At 45.0% G+C, this 19,079-nt stretch overlaps 1 protein-coding gene across 2 annotated transcripts in view; it reads right to left on the reverse strand.

Annotated features, from left to right (window-relative positions):
* The window catches only part of LOC137542281 (vasoactive intestinal polypeptide receptor-like), a 188,147-nt gene that overhangs the window by 137,643 nt on the left and 31,425 nt on the right, over window positions 1–19,079 (reverse strand). For both annotated transcript variants that reach the window (XM_068264077.1, XM_068264078.1), the window contains one exon: window positions 2,313–2,420. In XM_068264077.1, the coding sequence (XP_068120178.1) occupies window positions 2,313–2,420 (108 nt within the window). The remainder of the gene's footprint in view (window positions 1–2,312; window positions 2,421–19,079) is intronic.

A 19,079-nucleotide genomic window follows, 5' to 3' on the forward strand; every position in this document is an offset into this window, starting at 1 on the left:
TGTAGTACGGATAATTATAAGACCATTAGTAGCCAAGATTCTCATACTTTCATTTTCAGTATTATAGTTTTTTTTTTTTTTTTTATATAGCATTCCAACATTCTGTCATATACGCAGTTTACATAGATAACAAGTGAAGTTTCTTATCTTAACCCTTCCTGTACTGTATACAATATGAGACTATTTTCTTTGGTACTAATGTTCTAATTCTTAGCTGTACTACACATACGATTCATTATCTCATAAGTTTATTTTCACTTCAGATTCCCTTTAAATGACGGGTACCACGCCCAACACAATTGCCTGTTTTGATCGACTGCATGTAAATGAATAAAGATTCCTGTTCTTTGACAATGTCCTGTGCTGACCAGCCTTGGGTTATCAGTTGGCTTAGGGTTGTAGGGTTATAGCCAGCTAATTATTGGACAGAGACATGTTCTTAGAGTCAATGCCCTATAGGTAACAATAAAACGTACACTTTATTCGGCCTGCTTTAACTAATCAGGCCAATAAGGAAATATATATATATATATACATTAAATACACAATAACACAGTAGACTAGTGACTATTGGGGTGGCCACGTAGCATTGATGACTCAATGTTGGAGTTCAAATGAAGGTAGATATACCCGGTGGGACAGTGATTATACCTTCTCCAGACAGGCTGAGAGCATCCACACAAATAGAACAGTTCCCAGCATCTACCTTAGTATAGCCAGCTAGGACAAATTTGCACTTGTACAATGGGTGGAGATAAAAAGTGCTGTACAACAACCCAAATACTCAACATGTTTCGCCCTTGGACAAGGCTTTGTCAGAGGAACCACCAGAGTGTGTGCAACTACATAGATAAATTGCTAGATCATCCCCCACCACAGAGCTAAAGATTGTCACTGCATGCGTACTGCTCAAGTCAAAGCTATGACCTGGCATTTCTACCTTCATCTTTGGGTCTGAGTCACCTACACTAGGTTTCCACCCCCAATAGTCACTTATCTCTTCAGGGTGTTTTATCTTTGAGATATTGACAAGATAATATCCAGGTAGATGGCAACTTTTTCAGAAACAGCACTATGCAATACAGTACATGAGATTGGTTAACATCCTTTCAAGTCTAAGAATGCAGCTCTGCAAGGATTAAATGAAGCCGATATGAAGAAAGAATAGGGTACTTTTAATAGCCATGCATAAAAGTTTATTTAATCATTCTCACTTAGCACGCTTCTGGATTGAATTAGTTCTCCCATATGTTCACGGTCGGAGTACTGTATGAAAAATAGAGATTGCTCATCTCCAAAGCTTACTGCTTTATACAGCTGAAGGTAGCATCGTTTTAATGAGCTGCAAAGGGGTCGTAAGGTTGAGCTCAGACTAACTCATTGTGAATATAGATTCAGATGAGAACATCTGCTCAAAGATAATGAGGACATACAGCGGAGGTAAGAGCAAAGGAATTTGAGTAGAGCATGGTAGTACTGTATTTGTTCTAACAGTATTTTGCCTTGGTGAAAAGGACTGTGCATTATATTGTATGGCCACAATAGCAGGTAAGGTGCGTACATTCAAAAAGGGCGTTGCAGTAATTTGGGCTCAAGAGGAAGCCGCTAGTGAAATATCGGTAGAATTACTACTATTCCACTAGTTAATTCCGAAAGTAAAATATTAGCAATTTTTACCTATATTTTACTAACACCTAACCCTGTTCTCACACGAGCCCTCACACTACTGGTGCCTAACCCTAACCTATACCCCGCCACAAAATTTGCTGATATTGATGCCTAACCTACTCTAACGCCCTCCCTCTACCCACGTATAATCCTACGCTATCCCCCCCCCCCCCCGTGCGCTAAATGCCTAACCTCAGCCAGTTCCCTAACAGATGCCTAACCTAACCGCTCCCCGCTGCAATCCTCAATGCAAAATTCCTAACCTTGACCAGCCTCCTAACAGATTCCTAACCCTAACCGCCGCCCCACTGCAATCCTTACCGCAAAATGCTTAACCCTAACTAACCCCACAAATGATTCCTAACCCTAACCACGCCCCACCAGTAACCATGCCAATTTGCCGTTAAATAGCTGGGTTACCCAGCATACAAACTGGGGCTAAAAAGTACTCGCTGTTTGGAGCTGCAGTTTGTATGCTACCAGCTATTGTATGGGGGACCTCCAGCTGCAAATTTTTTACTCATAGCTGCTAATCTTGCTAAACTTTCACAGCGCCTCCGGCATCCAAATTACCTGATTCAGGAAAGTTACAATGTTGTTGTGATGCAAGAGGATGGCCACAACAAGGTAAGATGGACACCTACCTTTTGATTTGAGAAATATTTGAAGACTCTCTGGACAGTAGACAGAAACGGTTTCTCCCACCGCAGCTGCATTCCAGCAGTTTACACCATCCCATTCTGTCTGACAGCCTGTGACAAGAGAAACCATATGTAAACAAGGAGAAACCCTGCACTGACTATGTAGACAAGGAGGGACCTTGTACTGACTATGTAAAGAAAGAGAAATCCTGCACTGACTATGTAAACAAGGAGGAACCCTGCACTGACTATGTAAACAATGAGGAACCCTGCACTGACTATGTAACAAGGAGAAATCCTGCACTGACTATGTAAACAAGGAGGAACCCTGCACTGACTATGTAAACAATGAGGAACCCTGCACTGACTATGTAAACAATGAGGAACCCTGCACTGACTATGTAACAAGGAGGAAACCTGAACTGACTATGTAAACAAGAAGAAACCCTGCACTGACTATGTAAACAAGGAGGAACCCTGCACTGATTATGTAAACAAAGAGGAATCCTGCACTGACTATGTAAACAAGGAGGAACCTTGCACTAACTATGTAAACAAGGAGGAAAGCTGCACTGACTATGTAAACAAGGAGGAATCCTGCACTGACTATGTAAACAAGGAGGAATCCTGCACTGACTATGTAAACAAGAAGAAACCCTGCACTGACTATGTAAACAAGAATAAACCCTGCACTGACTATCAGTATTGTACTGTATTAGCCTCTGAATATGTGACAAAGAGATTTTGGCAGAGGAAGTTATGCTTGTGATCTATAATTACCCATTATTACTAAATAACAGAACATGAGCTCCTGACTAAAGCAGTCCCTGAGGATAGGTGGGCAAAATCACATTTAAAGCCAAACTAAACTCAGTGAACACGGAAATTGTAAAATCAGCAAGACTGTTGAGGGAATAGAAACAGCGTATAGAAGCAAGTTCAGGATATCGCCTGATCATGAGTAGAGATGACGCGAACGGTTCGCCTGCGAACGGTTCCAGGCGAACTTTGGGGGTTCGCGTTCCCCTGCATCAGGCGAAGTTTTGCGGAAGTTTGATTCGCCCCATTGAGCAAAACTTTGACCCTCCATATCACTGTCAGCACTCAGCAGACATGTTATTGTCAAACACACTTCTTTCACTGCTGGAGGCCCGCCCACCCTCCTCCAAGCAAGGTCCTTTATACCATTTGACTCAGTTGTCTGCCTACACTAATTAGTTATGGGACAGCTGCTACACACGCTGCTAGGGAGATTTTAATTAGCTTCTTGTGGGTCTCCTCCCTCCTCCCACCTATTACCTCCTCCCTCCCACCGGAGGGAGGAGGGTCTCTTCTGCCAGGGAATTATACTATTTTAAAAACCAGTATACATCATACCATGGGTGGGAATGGAACCCAGCTCTCACTGTGTGGTGGCCAAGCCACCCTAACCACTGTACCACTACAGTAGTAAGTAAAGCTGGCCTAAAAATTACCATTTATGCTCAATGCAATAGAAACATGTTGCTTACAGGGAACCTTAACTGAGAGTGATATGGATGTTTCCTGTAAACAATACCAGTTGCCTGGCAGTCCAGCTGATCTTTGTGACTGCAATAGTGGCTGAATCACACCCTGAAACAAGCATCCAGCTAATCCAGTCTGACTTCAGTCAGAGCACCTGATCTGCATGCTTGTCCAGGGGCTGTGGCTAAAAGTATTAGAGACACAGGATCAGCAGGCAGTTCAGGCAACTGGTATTATTTTAAAAGGAAAAATCCATATCCTTCTCCGTTTAGGTTCCCTTTAAGGATTTGTAGCATAAAAGCCAACTCACATAGGGTGGGATTTGAACCTGGGTCTCACTGTGTGGTGGACATGCACCCTAACCACTGTACCAACTGAAGCTGGCCTAAAAATTACCATTTATGCTCAATGCAATAGAAACATGTTGCTTACAGGGAACCTTAACTGAGAGTGATATGGATGTTTCCTGTAAACAATACCAGTTGCCTGGCAGTCCAGCTGATCTTTGTGACTGCAATAGTGGCTGAATCACACCCTGAAACAAGCATGCAGCTAATCCAGTCTGACTTCAGTCAGAGCACCTGATCTGCATGCTTGTTCAGGGGCTGTGGCTAAAAGTATTAGAGACACAGGATCAGCAGGCGATTCAGGCAACTGGTATTATTTTACAAGGAAAAATCCATATCCTTCTCCGTTTAGGTTCCCTTTAAGGATTTGTAGCATAAAAGCTAGCTCACATTGGCTGGGATTTGAACCTGGGTCTCACTGTGTGGTGGGCATGCACCCTAACCACTGTACCAACTGAAGCTGGCCTAAAAATTACCATTTATGCTCAATGCAAGAGAAAAAGTAGACAAGACAAATAACATTTATATCAGACTTTTCTCCTGGCGGACTCAAAGCACCAGAGCTGCAGCCACTAGGGCATGCTCTATAGGCAGTAGCAGTGTTAGGAAGACTTGCCTAAGGTCTCCTACTGAATAGGTGCTGGCTTACTGAACAGACAGAGCTGAGATTTGAACTCTGGTCTCCTGTGTCAGAGGCAGAGCCCTTAACCATTACACCATGCAGCCACTGCTTACAGATATGTAGCCAGACATGGCCTTCTCTTTTGTGTTCAACAGTTGTCCAAAGAGAACCCCAGATAGCCAGGCACATTCATATCTCTCTCTCTTCCTAACACTGCTACTGCTCCTCCCAATTGAAGTCTATAGCGGTTCACGAACTTTTTCGCGAACCAAACCTTTCGTGGAGGTTCGCGAACAGGGTTCGCGAACCGAAAATCGGAGGTTCGCGACATCTCTAATCATGAGCCAAACTATGTTGGAACTGCAGTACAGCTTGCCTCTTACCCTGTCTGGATTCAGCCGTTGGCTAGTTGGTCAGGTTTAACCACGTGAAACGCAAAGTAAAGAACAACAGATGTCAGACTACGATTCCTAGAATATCTGCATTATTTTTGAAATTGGGTGGCTACATGAAGATGGGTGATTTTTGCAGCTCACAGAAGTACTGTTAGGCCTCTTTTCCATAAACATTTGACAGGTGGTGAATTGCTGCGCCCATCCCCCAGCCAGGTGCTTGTTAGCACTCGGTATGGGCAGCAGACCCCAATGCAGTTGCATATGAGCATGGCGCTTGCAGTGTTCACCAGATCCCAAATTACTTCTCCCTCTGTGTTGCTACTCAGATGGGGGAATAATATTGCACATCTCCAGGAATTTGAGCAGAAGTAAGGTGAGCCGTCATTTGGCTCACCCTGCGTCCAACTCCCCAGCGCCGTACTAATACATATACCTATATAGTACAACAGCAAAATATCATGAAGCCATGTAAGACATAAAAACAGAGCTAAAAAATAAACCTAAAAAGTAATGAATCATAAAAAGTCCCCCCCTTGGGGCTAATAGCATTGGAACTAAAACACGAGATGTAAGAACTTTACGTTAATGGAAGTAAGAGAAATATTAGGCGATGTATAACATGCCTGCACTAAAACCTTATCTTATGCTGTCTCTCACTATTTCTTGGCTGTTTAAAGCGGACCCAAACTCAGAACTTCCTCTCAGTTGTAAAAGATACGCAGCAGCATAATTACCTTTAAAGAAAAAACATTTCTTTGTTACAGCTGATACAAATAACGCAATAAATCTGCACTGTTTCTACTTCCTGCTTTTATGGATGTAGACATTTTGTTAACATTCTGTGCTGTCAAATTAGTTTACCTGCTTTATCGTCTGTGACAAGACAAGACAAGACAAATAACATTTATATCACGCTTTTCTCCTGGCGGACTCAAAGGACCAGAGCTGCAGCCACTAGGGCACGCTCTATAGGCAGTAGCAGTGTTAGGGAGTCTTGCCTAAGGTCTCCTACTGAAGAGATTCAAACCCAGGTCTCCTGTGTCAGAGGCAGAACCTTTAACCATTACACCATCCAGCCACCAGGCAGTCAGGGGACACGGGAGAGATCAAATTACAACTTGTGATTAGTAATAAATGAGGGGGATTTAGACAGACTAAACTCTCAAAATGCATACAGGGTTCATTTCTCTCGGTTTTTCTACTGTCCTGTGCAGGAGTTCAGATCCACTTTAAAGGGAAGGTTCAGGGAGGGTGCCTAAAAAATAAAAATCAATTTCCACTTACCTGGGGCTTCCTCCAGCCCGTGGCAGGCAGGAGGTGCCCTCGCCGCCGCTCCGCAGGCTCCCGGTGGTCTCCGGTGGCCGACCCGACCTGGCCAGGCCGGCTGCCAGGTCGGGCTCTTCTGCGCTCCAAGGCCCGGCACTTCTGCGTCCCACGCCGGCGCGCTGACGTCATCGGACGTCCGCCAGGCTGTACTGAGCAGGCACAGTAGTTCTGCGCATGCGCAGTACAGCAGGGCGGACGTCCGATGACGTCAGCGCGCCGGCGTGGGACGCAGAAGTGCCAGGAAATGGAGCGCAGAAGAGCCCGACCTGGCAGCCGGCCTGGCCATGTTGGGTCGGTCACCGAAACCACCGGGAGCCTGCAGAGCGGCGGCGAGGGCACCTCCTGCCTGCCACGGGCTGGAGGAAGCCCCAGGTAAGTGGAAATTGATTTTTATTTTTTAGGCACCCTCCCTGAACCTTCCCTTTAAGCTCTTCAGAAAACAGAGTTCACTAAGTTGATGAATAGCTTAGAGAAGCTCTTTTGCATAGATAAAAACTCAAGTTTTTTAACTTTTCCTGTACTGGAAAACACCACTTTTCTTTGCTACTAATGTTCTTTTTCTTATATGTGCTACACATACAATTCATTATCGCATAAGGCTATTTTTGCTACAAATTTGCTTTAAAGGATGCCCGAGGTGACATGTGACATGATAAGATAAACATGGGTATGTACAGTGCCTAGCACACCAATAACTATGCTGTGTTCCTTTTTTCTCTTTCACTGCCTGAAAGAGTTAAATATCAGGTATGTAAGTGGCTGACTCAGTCCTGACTCAGACAGGAAGTGACTACAGAGTGACCCTCGCTAATAAGAAATTCCAACTATAAACCACTTTCCAAGCAGAAAATGGCTTCTGAGAGCAGGAAAGAGATAAAAAGTTTCAAAAGTTCATAAATTTTAGCTCTGGCATACTTCAATGAAGGTGTTATTGAGCAAAAACAATAAAACATTTAAAACTTAAAAAGTAGATTTAAACATTAAATACAACTGTGGAATATCTTAAAAAGTCATTTTTAGGAGATGGAAGATAGATACAATTGTTTATTAAAGTCATTTTTAGGAGATGGAAGATAGATACAATTGTCCATTAAAGTGCATCAAAAAATTTATGGTATGTAATAATATGTCTTACACACAAGATGGCGCTATTATCTATGCCAACATAGAGTGGGTTCACACTTGTTCTAAAAACGTATCCGTGGCTCCAGTTTTTGACCCGTATCAAAACCAGAGCCACGGATACCAGTGTTAAAAATAGAGTCCATCCTGTGTACTGCCCCCCTCCTCAATTGATTATCTTTTTTGATAATCAAGCAGAACAGTTACCGCTTAAGTAGAATCTTTTTGGGAATGAAGAGGGGTTTGGGGGTTCCGCATGGGGAGTGGGTTGGCCCGGGGCTGTCAATTTGGTCGGTCTGGGCTGGGTGACGGGGGGGGGGGGGGAGGGATTTGGTCATGGCTGATCTTCTAAGAGAGGGAGTGCTCCTATGTGTATATGTATATACTGTCATGGACTTTTTCTTTTTTATTATTACACTAAATATTTACATAGAATTAGCGCAAACCATGATGCAAACCTCTCCCAACCTCGGGAAGGCCCTGATGAAGCCAAACTAATAGTTGGGACCAGGGGCATAACGTGGAATTACCGGGCCCCCCTGCAGAAATTCTGAGCAGAAACGGATCTGTTTTCTGTGTTCCAGCCATGCCTGTGGGTGGGGAGGGGACTGCCATGCTGGAGGGGGTGGCAGCCAAGATGGGGGGGGGGCGTCCCGCTCCCCCTTTCGGCTAGTTTCAGCGCCATTACAGGAAGTGATGCGGCGGGCGGTGGAGCGCAAGGAAGTAGGTTCCCTGCTCGCCGCTTGCCTTTTATACATTATACTTTGCTTTAAATTGATTTTCATTAATTAAACTAGCTGGAGGGAGAGCAGGGTATGGGGGACCCCCCTTCCCCACCACTGCCCCCCTTCCTGCCTGCTACCCCCTCCAGCATGGCGGCCCCCCACCCACAGCCAGGGCTGGGGACGTTTCCATGGACTGGAAATGTAGGCCCCGTTTTTTTTTCTATGAAAAACGGAGAAAAAATAAAAAATAAACAAAAATGGATCCGTTTAAAAAACGGATCCAATCCTAAAGGCATAAGTGTGTACCTAGCCTAATGGCAAGTATTGATAAGGAATTGTGCATAGCTAGGAATGTTTTTTTTTTAAAACAGTGGATGGTGACGAGAGCCAATTTTAATTGCATTGTACAAAAAATTGTGTATAGCCAGTAATGATTCTTTGGACACAGTAGATGGCAATAGAGAGTTGATTTTAAATGCATTGCACAGCATCATACAGGAAGTAAACACTTGCATGAACCATCTGCTGCTGGCAGGGATGGTCAGCCCAGGAGACCATGCATGGTGGAACCTGCTGCAACCAAATTCCAAACACCTACTAACACCGCAATAGCATGTGAGTGCAAACCTTGAATCAAGTGGTGATTTTTATAAACTACTCTGCGCAATGAGGCGTTTTATATGTTTATTGAGATACATGCTGTGAAAATAAGATATTGTTGATGTGAAGGAAAGCTGTCTGCTGGGAGAACTTGCACAACATACAGGGAAGACACCTGTGAGCCATGAAGGGCGAGGGGAGGCTGTTGAATGCCTCTCCTCCTCCAGCTCCACCAGTAAACACACTGCACAGAGGCAGCCAGACCAGGTCCATCCACAAGCGGCGTGCTTTAAGTTTGCAGATAGTAGCGGACGGACGGGGTCTGGCTGCCTCTGTGCAGTGTGTTTACTGGTGGAGCTGGAGGAGAGGACTCGTCTCAGAGCTGGAGGAGAGTGCAGACTGCAGCTAGCGATTAAAGCTACATACTGTTGCATGCGCGCACGCGAACAGGGAGCGACAGCTGTCCACACGTCTCGCCAGAAAGGCAGAGACGCGGCGGAAGCTGTTTGTGAATGGAGCATCCCCCGGCCGGATGCTCCATTCACTCGCGTAGGTCTCCTGTCGCTAGCCCGCGTACTCACGCGGGACTAGCGACAGTTCCGGTGAAGTTGCGGCGACAGCTGTAGCCGGCGATTGAGCATGTCAATCACCTGGCGACAGCTCAGACGGGCGACGGTTCGGGGCGCGCGCGTTATACACACGGGCGACCTGTCGCCGCAACACGCGCGTGCCACGTGGTTGCGGCAACGGCCGTACCCCGTGTGTATGGGCCTTAAGACACGGGCAGCATGAATGATAGTTTGATCGCCAGTTGGCCCCTTTGTTGGTGTTTGAGGAGAGTGCAGGCTGCAGCTGGTGGCAGGGTTGTGGGTTGCAGGGTTGATAGCACAGGAAGGCTGGACGGCCGGGACTGGCACTGATGACACTCCATAAGATGCAGGGGGTTCTGACAGCTGGTCTCCTTTTCTGATCCATATACAGTTACTCAATCTTTACTTCCCTAAGGCCAGGGCCACACTTATTTGAATCGCATGTGTTTTAGAAAATGTATGCAAAAATGCACATAATGATAGTCTAAGGGCCTGTTTCCACTACACGCAGATTGGATGCAGAAAAACTGACTCCAATGGATGCCTGTGGGCCTGTTTCCACTAGACACGATTTTTCTGATGCAGATTTTCCCATAAGGCCTGTTTCCACTACACGCAGAATGGATGCAGAAAAACTGACTCCAATGGATGCCTATGGGAAAATCTGCATCAGAAAAATCGCGATTAGGGCCCGTTTCCACTAGGAGCGGTGCGATGCGGCTATATAGCCGCATCGCACCGCAGGTGTCCTGAAACACATGCACAGCAATGGAAGAGTTTCCACTGCGTGCATGTTGTGCGGAGCCGCATTCGCATCATTTAGTAGCAAAAACTGGCCCTTAGTGGAATCAGGTCCATAGGCATTTATTGGAGTCAGTTTTTCTGCATCCATTCTGCGTGTAGTGGAAACAGGCCCTAAGGTCTCTTTCACAGTGCGACGTTTAAGTCGCACGTTATAAAATACTTTAACGCAGAGTAATGCACAGCAATGCAAAGTCTGTGCGACATTCACAGTGCACACGTTGCGTTAGTGTGTAACGTGTAGCGTTATTAGAAAGTGCTGCATGCTGTGCGTTTAGCAATGAATCTGCTGCGTTACTTGTGTTGCACATGCTCAGTAATGTTTTTTTTTCCTTTTTAAAATGTTCCGCATGCGCCATTTTCATTCCATAGTAAATACTTTTTGTAATGTGCGACTTTAACATCGCATTGTGAAAGTGTATATGCGTTGTGTTAGGGCCGCGTTGTGTGACCTTAACATCGCCTCAAAGGCAATGTCCTACTGTGTAGGTAGCTTAAGGGCTGCACTGAAAAACGCATTGGTATATGTTTTTCAGTGCATTTTTAGGTGTGTTTTAAAGTGGACCTGAACTCTTACACAGACACAAGGAAAACATAACAGAAATGCACCCTGTATATATTTACAGAGTTTTCCCTGTGTAATTCCTCCTTATTTGTGTCTAATCACTAGCTGTAATTTGATCTCCCCCCTGTGGCAGATAAGCAGATAGGGCTGGTGCACACCAAGCGTTTTTGGTAGCGTTTTCAAAACCACTGCCGCCTGTGCAAACACTTGGCTAATGTATCTCAATGGGATGGTGCACACCACTGACACCAGCGGTTTGAGGTTTTTAGCAAACCACAAACGTGGCTCCTGCAGCATTTTTGCAGTTTGCAGATGTGTTTCTGCCTCAATGTAAAGTATAGGAAAAGGTCAAACCGCTCTGAAAAACGCTAGATCAGAGCGGTTTTCCAGGCGTTTTTGTTACAAAAGCTATTCAGTAACAGCTTTACTGGAACAATATATGACATCTGCTGCACAAAAATGCTCCAAAAAAACGCTAGGCATGTTTAGAAAATCTCTGTGCCTACAATCGCTTTGAAAATCTGCTTCAAAAACCTCCAGCGTTTTGCGGCTCTGCTAGAGGTTTTTGGTGTGCACTGGGCCATATGCTCATTTGAAAGTACAGACTGTAAGCAATATGTTTGCTTCCATGAATCGGGAAGTAGAAACTGTGCAGATGTATTTTAGGATTTGTATCAGCTGTAATAAATACGTTTTTTGTTTAACCGCTTCAGCCTACAGTTGATTTCACTTTAGGCATCCGAGCAATGTTCACCTCCCATTCATTAGCCTATAACTTTATCACTACTTATCACAATGAACTGATCTATATCTTGTTTTTTCCGCCACCAATTAGGCTTTCTTTGGGGGGTACATTTTGCTAAGAGCTACCTTACTGTAAATGCATTTTAACAGGAAGAATAAGAAAAAAATGGAAACAATTCATTATTTCTCAGTTTTCAGCCATTATAGTTTTAAAATAATACATGCCTCCATAATTAAAACGCACGTATTGTATTTGCCCATATGTCCCGGTTATTACACCGTTAAAATTATGTCCCTATCACAATGTATGGCGACAATATTTTATTTGGAAATCAAGGTGCATTTTTTCCGTTTTGCATCTATTGCTATTTACAAGTTTAAAATAAAAAAAAATATAGAAATATTTCATCTTTACATTGATATTTAAAAAGTTTAGACCCTTAGGTAAATATTTACATGTTTTTTTTTATTATTGTAATTTTTTTTTTTTTTTATATTAAACATTTTATGTGGCTATTTTTGGGAGGGTGGGATGTAAACAGTATTTTATAATGTAAATGTGTGTTGAGCTTTAATTTTTTCACTTTTAGTTGTAGTTTTACTTTTTGGCCACAAGATGGCGGCCATGAGTTTGTTTACATGACGTCACTCTAAGCGTAACGTACGCTTAGAGAGAAACAATCCCCCATGCAACAGCCAGAAAAAGAGAGAAGCTGTCGCTTTTTCTGCAGGTAGAGGAATCAGTGATTGGGCACCATAGCCCGATTCACTAATTGCCTGGCTAACGAACCGCGGGCCGGGAGCAGGCGTGCGATCGGCCGCGGGAGCACGCGGACGCGCACATGGCCTCCTGGGTGTAGCTAGTACGTCCAGGAGGCCGAAGTAGTTAAGGCTGCATTTCCACTTGTGCGGTGCAAATCACCGCGGTAAAAATTTGCGAGTCTATGCGAATTTTCATGAGAATTCGCATGGATGACGTTGTATGCAAATTTAACCATGGCAGTGCTGGTGTGCTTTTCCATTGTTTCTATGCGAATTCGCATGCGAAGTCGCACGAAAATTCATATACCCAAACCTCATACGAATTTCCTATTAAATACATTGTATGCGATTCGCATAGCGGTATGCGATATGCGAATTCTGATGGCTCTGCCATGCGAATTTTTTCTGCACAGAAAAACGCAAAGCAATCCTGACAAGTGGAAACAGTCCCATCCACTTGTATTGCCATGCATGCATGCGAATTTGCGATAGTGGAAATGGGCCCCAAAGGTTATTATGCTGTTGTGTATCTTTTTAGAGAGGAGTTCTGAGTTCAGGTCCGCTTTAAAATGCTCAACAAGTTCTTTCTTTTTGCACACTGTAATATTATTTTTCATTTATCAAGTGTCAACATATTCCGTACAGGAAGTAAACACTTGCACCAACGACCTTGCCAGCATATTCCATACTGTAGAAAGAAAAACACTCGGCACTCAAATCTAAATTGTAGGGGGCAAGAGCTCAGACCTGCACTGCTGATGTGTTGTATAACAAAAAGGTTCACCTCAGGCACTTGTATGCGGCACCCGGAATATAATAGGAGACGTGCTGCTGGCTGGGTATTGCAGAGAACGTAACAAGAATAGATCAAAGTACATGTGAGCAGACCAGGCACCGTCTCTTCACTGTTTTATTCCTTGGTTTATGCCATAGACATTGTATACCTAACAGTCATCATTAAGGAAATTGCTTCAAACCTGACTCGAAGGTAGTATGAGGTGTTCAGATGCTCGGGTGACCAGTGGGGAGTGATGGAAAGACGGCACTACAGCCGTTTCAAGCCGGGTTGGCGCTTGTTCACGTGCTAGTGTGCATACCGTATGCAGAACTCAGGCATTCTGCATGCAATGCTTTCCTATGGTGAAGAAAAAACGCATGTTTTTGGCACGTTTGAGGCGTTTTTGCCCAAATAAGGTAAAAAGTAATTTGAAAAAATTATTTATTTTTACTTGTTAAATATGAAGATTGATTCAAAAACGCGAACAGAAAGCATATAAACGCAGAAAAAAAAAACGCAAAAGCGCCCATAGCAGAAAAATGATGTTTGTCTGCATGGGCAAGTGTGACCTTTGCCTCGCCGTTTCCATCTGTTCTTTCTGATTTGCGCATTATTGTTATTTAATAAGACCTTGTTCTGACTCATTGTTTAATTCGTTCTGGAATAGTTTTTTTTTTTTTTTACTATTGCATATCTTTGCATATCTTTTGTTGGATTCTTATATAAGCAATGAGCACTTTGTACAGCACAATGCATACCCATATGCACTTCACACTGTAAAGGGATTGTGGGGGATTACTAATTAACTCATTCTTTTGACACTGCTTTGTACAATCCTCCACTTTCAATATGCTTTGCCAAATATTTACTGCTATTGGTGCCTGTATATGTGTTTTTTTTTTTTTATCTTGTTTATTCTAGCTTTTTGCTACCTATTTTGGATCAATTAAACCTATTACAGTACTTATCATTTATAATTATTGAATTATCCCTGCCGTCATGTCACTAAAGGCAGCCATAAACTGGTCGATTGCCACCAGGTCGACAAGCAGATAGATCTCTCTGTGATATAATCTGATCACAGAGGGATCTATTGGCTGCCTACACTCCAAACAGATTTTGAATCGATTTCATTATGAAATCGATTCACAATCTGTGGAGCTGCCGATGCCGCCGCCCCCAGCATACATTACCTGTTCCTGCCGGCGCGAGTCCCCCCGGTCTCCTCTGTCTCTTCTCCGCTCTGGGCTCCAGCTGCACTTTACTTCCTGTTGGGGGAAGTTTAAACAGTAGAGGGCGCTCTACTGTTTAAAACTTTCCCCGACAGGAAGTAAGTGAAGCCACCAAGAGCCCAGCGCGGAGAAGGGACCACAGGGACAGCAAGGACACTCACCGGCGGAACAGGTAATGTATTTCCACTAGCGCCGGTCGTCGGACATTCGAACGCTATCGACGCACTCCCAACCCGCCGGCGATTGAGCAAAATTTTCCGCTCGGACAGATCAACGGGATGGATCGATTTTCGATGGAAATTGGTGGATCGGTCAGCGTTTGTGTATCGATTTCACAGCAGATTCGATCACAGTGATCGAATCTGCTGTCTATCGGCAGGACATTGAGTAAGTGTATGGGCACCTTCACAATATAAATCGCCAGCGCTATCGCAAGCGCTGAGCAATTTATTGAGCTTTTTTAAAGTGCTTTTCTCTGCGCTTTTTGCTTAGAAAAGTGCTTTTGCTCAGCAAATATTTTATTGAACTCTTGTAGCCGGAAATGAATGAATACAATGTATTTATTCATATAAGCGCTCTGGAAATCGATATACAAAGCGCTTTTTCAAGTGCTTTGCGATTTCCCTATGCCTTCCATTGAGCCAAAGCATTTAGAAAATGGTACATGTGGCGCGTTTGTGATTTCTAGAAAATGTAAACGCTTACATGTGAACATTGTCATAGGAAAACATTGCACAAGCGTTTTTAGGGCGCTTAAAAAAATCTGCAAACACTCATAGTGTGAACCAGCCCTAACTGTACTCAAGGGAGTTTACAATATACTCCCTGCTGTCATGTCACTAACTGCACTCGGGTGTTTACAATCTAATCCCTGCCATCATGTCACTAACTGTACTCAGACGACTTTACAATCTAATCCCTGCCATCATATCACTTAAGCCTCGTACACACGCATGACTGCAGGTAACGACTGGTCCGCTACGTAGCGTGGATCGGGGAGGTTGGCCCTAGAGCTGCGCAGCCGCACTCGCGGCTATGCGGACTGCGCAGCCGCGGCCAGAGGAAGCGGCCATTTTGGGAGAGACAGGGGAGCCCGACCCGGGCTGTGGGGTCGGGAGCCGGCCCGGGCGGCTAATGAGCGGGAGGACCCGGCGGATAGGCACGGAGGGCGCGGACGGCATCCTCCGTGCAGTAAAAGATTATACAGGTAATTAACTTTTTTGACTAATTTGGCCTCGTAAGTCCTTTAACCCTCCTGGCGGTAACCTCGAACGTAGTTCGGGGTAAGCCGCGCAGGAGGATTTCTCAGGCCCTGCTGGGCCGATTTGCATAATTTTTTTTCTTGCTACACGCAGCTAGCACTTTGCTAGCTACGTGTGCCCACCGATCGCCGCCGCTATCTGCTGCGCCCCCCCCCCCCTAGACTCCTTGAGCAGCCTGGCCTATCAGCGCCAGGCAGCGCTGAGGGGTGGATCGGGACTCCCGATGACGTCATCCCGCCCGTCGCCATGGGGAAGCCCTCCAAGAAATCCCGTTCTTTCAACGGGATTTCCTGATCGCAGATCGCCGGAGGCGATTGGAGCGGGTGGGGGGATGCCACTGCTCAGTGGCTATCATGTAGCGAGCCCTAGCCTCGTTACATGATTTAAAAAAATTAAAAAAAAAAAACTGCTGCGCTGCCCCCTGGCGGTTTTTAATAGACCGCCAGGAGGATTAAAAGAATAAATACTTACCCGGGGCTTCCTCCAGCCCCATGAGCATGTGTGAGCCCCACGTCATCCTCCCGCGGTCTGCTGCTCAGCCGCGATCAGCCCCGGTAACTGGCTCAGTCGCGTCAGTCAAAGTCTACTGTGCATGCGGGGGACGTCTGCACATGCACAGAAGACCCAGACTGGACCGGATTGAGCCTGTTCCTGGGGCTGAACGGCAGACCGCAGGAGGACAGCGAGGGAGTCAGCAGTGCTTATGGTAGGGTGACCAGGCGTCCTCTTTTGCCCGGAGGGGGGGGGGGGGAAGGGTGAAGAGAGCTGAACACAGAGCAGAGGGAGCCCAGCTGCAGAAGAGCCGCTTTGTTCAGTGTGTGAGTCAGGCACAGACTGGGAAGGGGGGCAATCTCCCCCCCCCCCCAGGCAGCCTTTCATTCAGTGATTTAGGGCAGGTCTGGTGTGTTCAGGTTTGTTGTTGTAAGGTAATGTGAAACACTAGGCTAGCTGGTAAAAGTGCAATTAGAGGGCAGGCAAGCTGGTAAATATACACAGCATGATGCAGAGCTTGCCTGGAGGGTCCCTGGGCAAATATCTGTCTGGTCTCTCCCCATTTTTATAAGGACTGCATGTCATAAGATAAGATAACTGCATGGATAAGGCCTTAAAAAAGTTGAAAAGTTTTTGACAGTCCCTAGACTCCAAGAGGGCTGCTTTCTGACTTGTGTGGGGGACTGGCAGAGCCTCCTGTTTTCCTGCACTTCATCACAAACACCTTTGTTAGTTAAATTAACCCCAAAGTGTTCAGTTAAATCACTGAGATATCCAGCTTTCAGTATGGGCAAATGAATGGCAAAACATTCAATACAGCATGTTTAACTTGTCTTTTCTCAGCAGTTACAGTTTTAGGTTGAACAGAAGACCTACAGCCATCCAGTTCAGCCAGAATGCTAAATCATTGTGCTTAACTAGCATGGTTTTTACAGTCTTCTCTGGAGTTCTCATCATGATTGTCATTTGTCACCTGCCTGTGTGATTTTATTGCATTTTGTGGGGAAATCTTCTGCGAATCTGATTATATTTTGTGGTCGGCCGGCCCTCCACCACCATGTGGTCTGGAAAAAAAAAAACGGCCCTCCATGCCCGCGAAGTTGGACAGCACACTGCTAAGGTCTTGTATATTTGCCCCCACCCATGACCACGCCCACATGCTGTTGTGATCGTCCTCTTTTTTGGAAATCAAAATATGGTCACCCTAGCTTATGGGGCTGGAGGAAGCCCTGGGTAAGTATCGATTCTTTTAAGGCTGTGATCTCTCATACAATTTTAGGCAGGGCTGGCACTAATAATCGCATGCGATTTGCAGTTTTCCCGAAAACACAATCACCTCACATGTATTGTATTTCAACGACATCGCAATTTTGCATTTGGGTTTGCAATTTTTCGACATTTTCAATTGGGATGGCAGGTTTTGTTTTTGTGTGTGTGTGCGATTTGTGTTTCAATGCAAGTCAAGGAAAATGAAGAAAATTTTCAAAACGTTCATGTTTTGCGTTTATATTGACACGCGATTTTTAAGTTAATCAGATGGATTTTCATGTACATTAACTTCATTGATATTCATGGAAAATCCTAGTGCAGAATTTGGCATGTACACATATTTAAAAAAAAATGCAAAAATGTGCACATGCATAAAACACAAGGGCAAGTGAGAATGCTCCTTGAGGCCCCTTTCAGACGGGATGCTGAACTGCACAGTGCGCACTTGCTGGGCAGTTCAGTCTCTTATCTGGCGCCCTCCAGTGCAAGCTTGAATGCAGCCAAATTGCAGCGGTTGTACCATGCGTGTCAAGCGTAGAGGACCACACAATGTTGAGTCCATGGGCGTAGGGGCCACGGCTGCAGCAGTCGCCTGTGCGACCGGGGCCCTGAGGGGCCCGCTCATTCTCTGCACCTGCTGCCACTCTGCCTGCTTGTCATCAAATACACACTTCACCTTGATCCACGCACTACATCTACAAACTTCTTCCTGTCCTCCGTCCCAGCTCACAGTTAGTGTCCCCTAGGGGGCGCTCTTACTGAGAGATGGAATGCAAGAACAGGAAGAAGTAAATAGATGCGGCACGTGGATCGAGGCAAAGTGAGAATTTGATGACCCCTCGTACTGCATCCCCCCCCTCTGGCTGCTTGCCTGGCTAGTATACTGAGGCACCTATTCCTGATTATCTATAGTGAGGCATCTAATCCTGGCTATCTATACTGAGATACCTATTCCTGCCTATCTATACTGAGGTACCTATTCCTGACTATGTATACTGAGGTACCTATTCCTGACTATCTATACTGAGGTACCTATTCCTGCCTATCTATACTGAGGTACCTATTCCTGACTATCTATACTCAGGCATCTATCCCTGGCTAGTATACTGAGGCACCTATTACTGATTATCTATAGTGAGGCATCTAATCCTGGCTAGCTATACTGAGATACCTATTCCTGACTAGCTATACTGAGGTACCTATTCCTGACTATCTATACTGAGGTACCTATTCCTGACTATCTATACTGAGGTACCTATTCCTGACTATCTATACTCAGGCATCTATCCCTGGCTAGTATACTGAGGCACCTATTACTGATTATCTATAGTGAGGCATCTAATCCTGGCTAGCTATACTGAGATACCTATTCCTGACTAGCTATACTGAGGTACCTATTCCTGCCTATCTATACTGAGGTACCTATTCCTGACTAGCTATACTGAGGTACCTATTCCTGCCTATCTATACTGAGGTACCTATTCCTGACTATCTATACAGAGGTACCTATTCCTGACTATCTATACTGAGGCACCTATTCCTGACTATCTATACTGAGGTACCTATTCCAAGCTATCTACCGTGAGGTATCTAATCTTGGCTATCTGTACTGAGATACCTAATCCTGGCTAT

The sequence above is a fragment of the Hyperolius riggenbachi genome, chromosome 12 (assembly GCF_040937935.1).
Source record: "Hyperolius riggenbachi isolate aHypRig1 chromosome 12, aHypRig1.pri, whole genome shotgun sequence".
Classification (NCBI taxonomy): domain Eukaryota; kingdom Metazoa; phylum Chordata; class Amphibia; order Anura; family Hyperoliidae; genus Hyperolius; species Hyperolius riggenbachi.